Source organism: Myotis davidii, unplaced genomic scaffold (genome assembly GCF_000327345.1).
Source record: "Myotis davidii unplaced genomic scaffold, ASM32734v1 scaffold168, whole genome shotgun sequence".
NCBI lineage: Eukaryota > Metazoa > Chordata > Mammalia > Chiroptera > Vespertilionidae > Myotis > Myotis davidii.
In genome coordinates this window covers 2293571-2293996 of record NW_006383016.1, presented here as the reverse complement: position 1 = coordinate 2293996, position 426 = coordinate 2293571, and the positions used below count along the sequence as shown (strand labels likewise).

The 426-nt window shown below is 67.6% G+C and overlaps 1 protein-coding gene across 1 annotated transcript in view; it reads left to right on the top strand.

Moving 5' to 3' along the window:
* Nucleotides 1-273: 273 nt before the first annotated feature.
* EVX1 (even-skipped homeobox 1) overlaps nt 274-426 on the top strand; it is an 8429-nt gene continuing 8276 nt past the window's right edge. The window contains exon 1 of the mRNA XM_006779082.1: nt 274-423. Coding sequence (XP_006779145.1) covers nt 274-423 — 150 coding nt within the window. The remainder of the gene's footprint in view (nt 424-426) is intronic.

Here is a 426-nt window from a genome sequence, read left to right as displayed (position 1 = left end):
TGACAGCTTAGAAGAAGAGGGCAATGGGGCTTCCTCCCAGAGGCGGCGCGGCGCAGAGGAGCGGGCGCATCACAAGGTGACCCCAGCTCCCCACCGCCGCCACCGCCGCCACTGGCCACCTCGCGCTCCGGCCGCTCCGCGCCTAGCCGGTCGCCTGGCTTCTCTTTCTCCCTCCCGCGGCCAAGATCTGTCGGACCTCTGGGGACCCAGGGAGCCGGGGGGGCTAGGAGCTCACTTGGGGCTTCCCCCCTCCTCCCCCCGGAGGTCTCTGGGATGGAGAGCCGAAAGGACATGGTTATGTTTTTGGATGGGGGACAGCTTAGCACTCTGGTTGGCAAGAGGGTCTCCAATTTGTCCGAAGCCGTGGGCAGCACGCTGCCGGAGCCGCCCGAGAAGATGGTGCCCCGTGGCTGCCTGAGCCCTCGG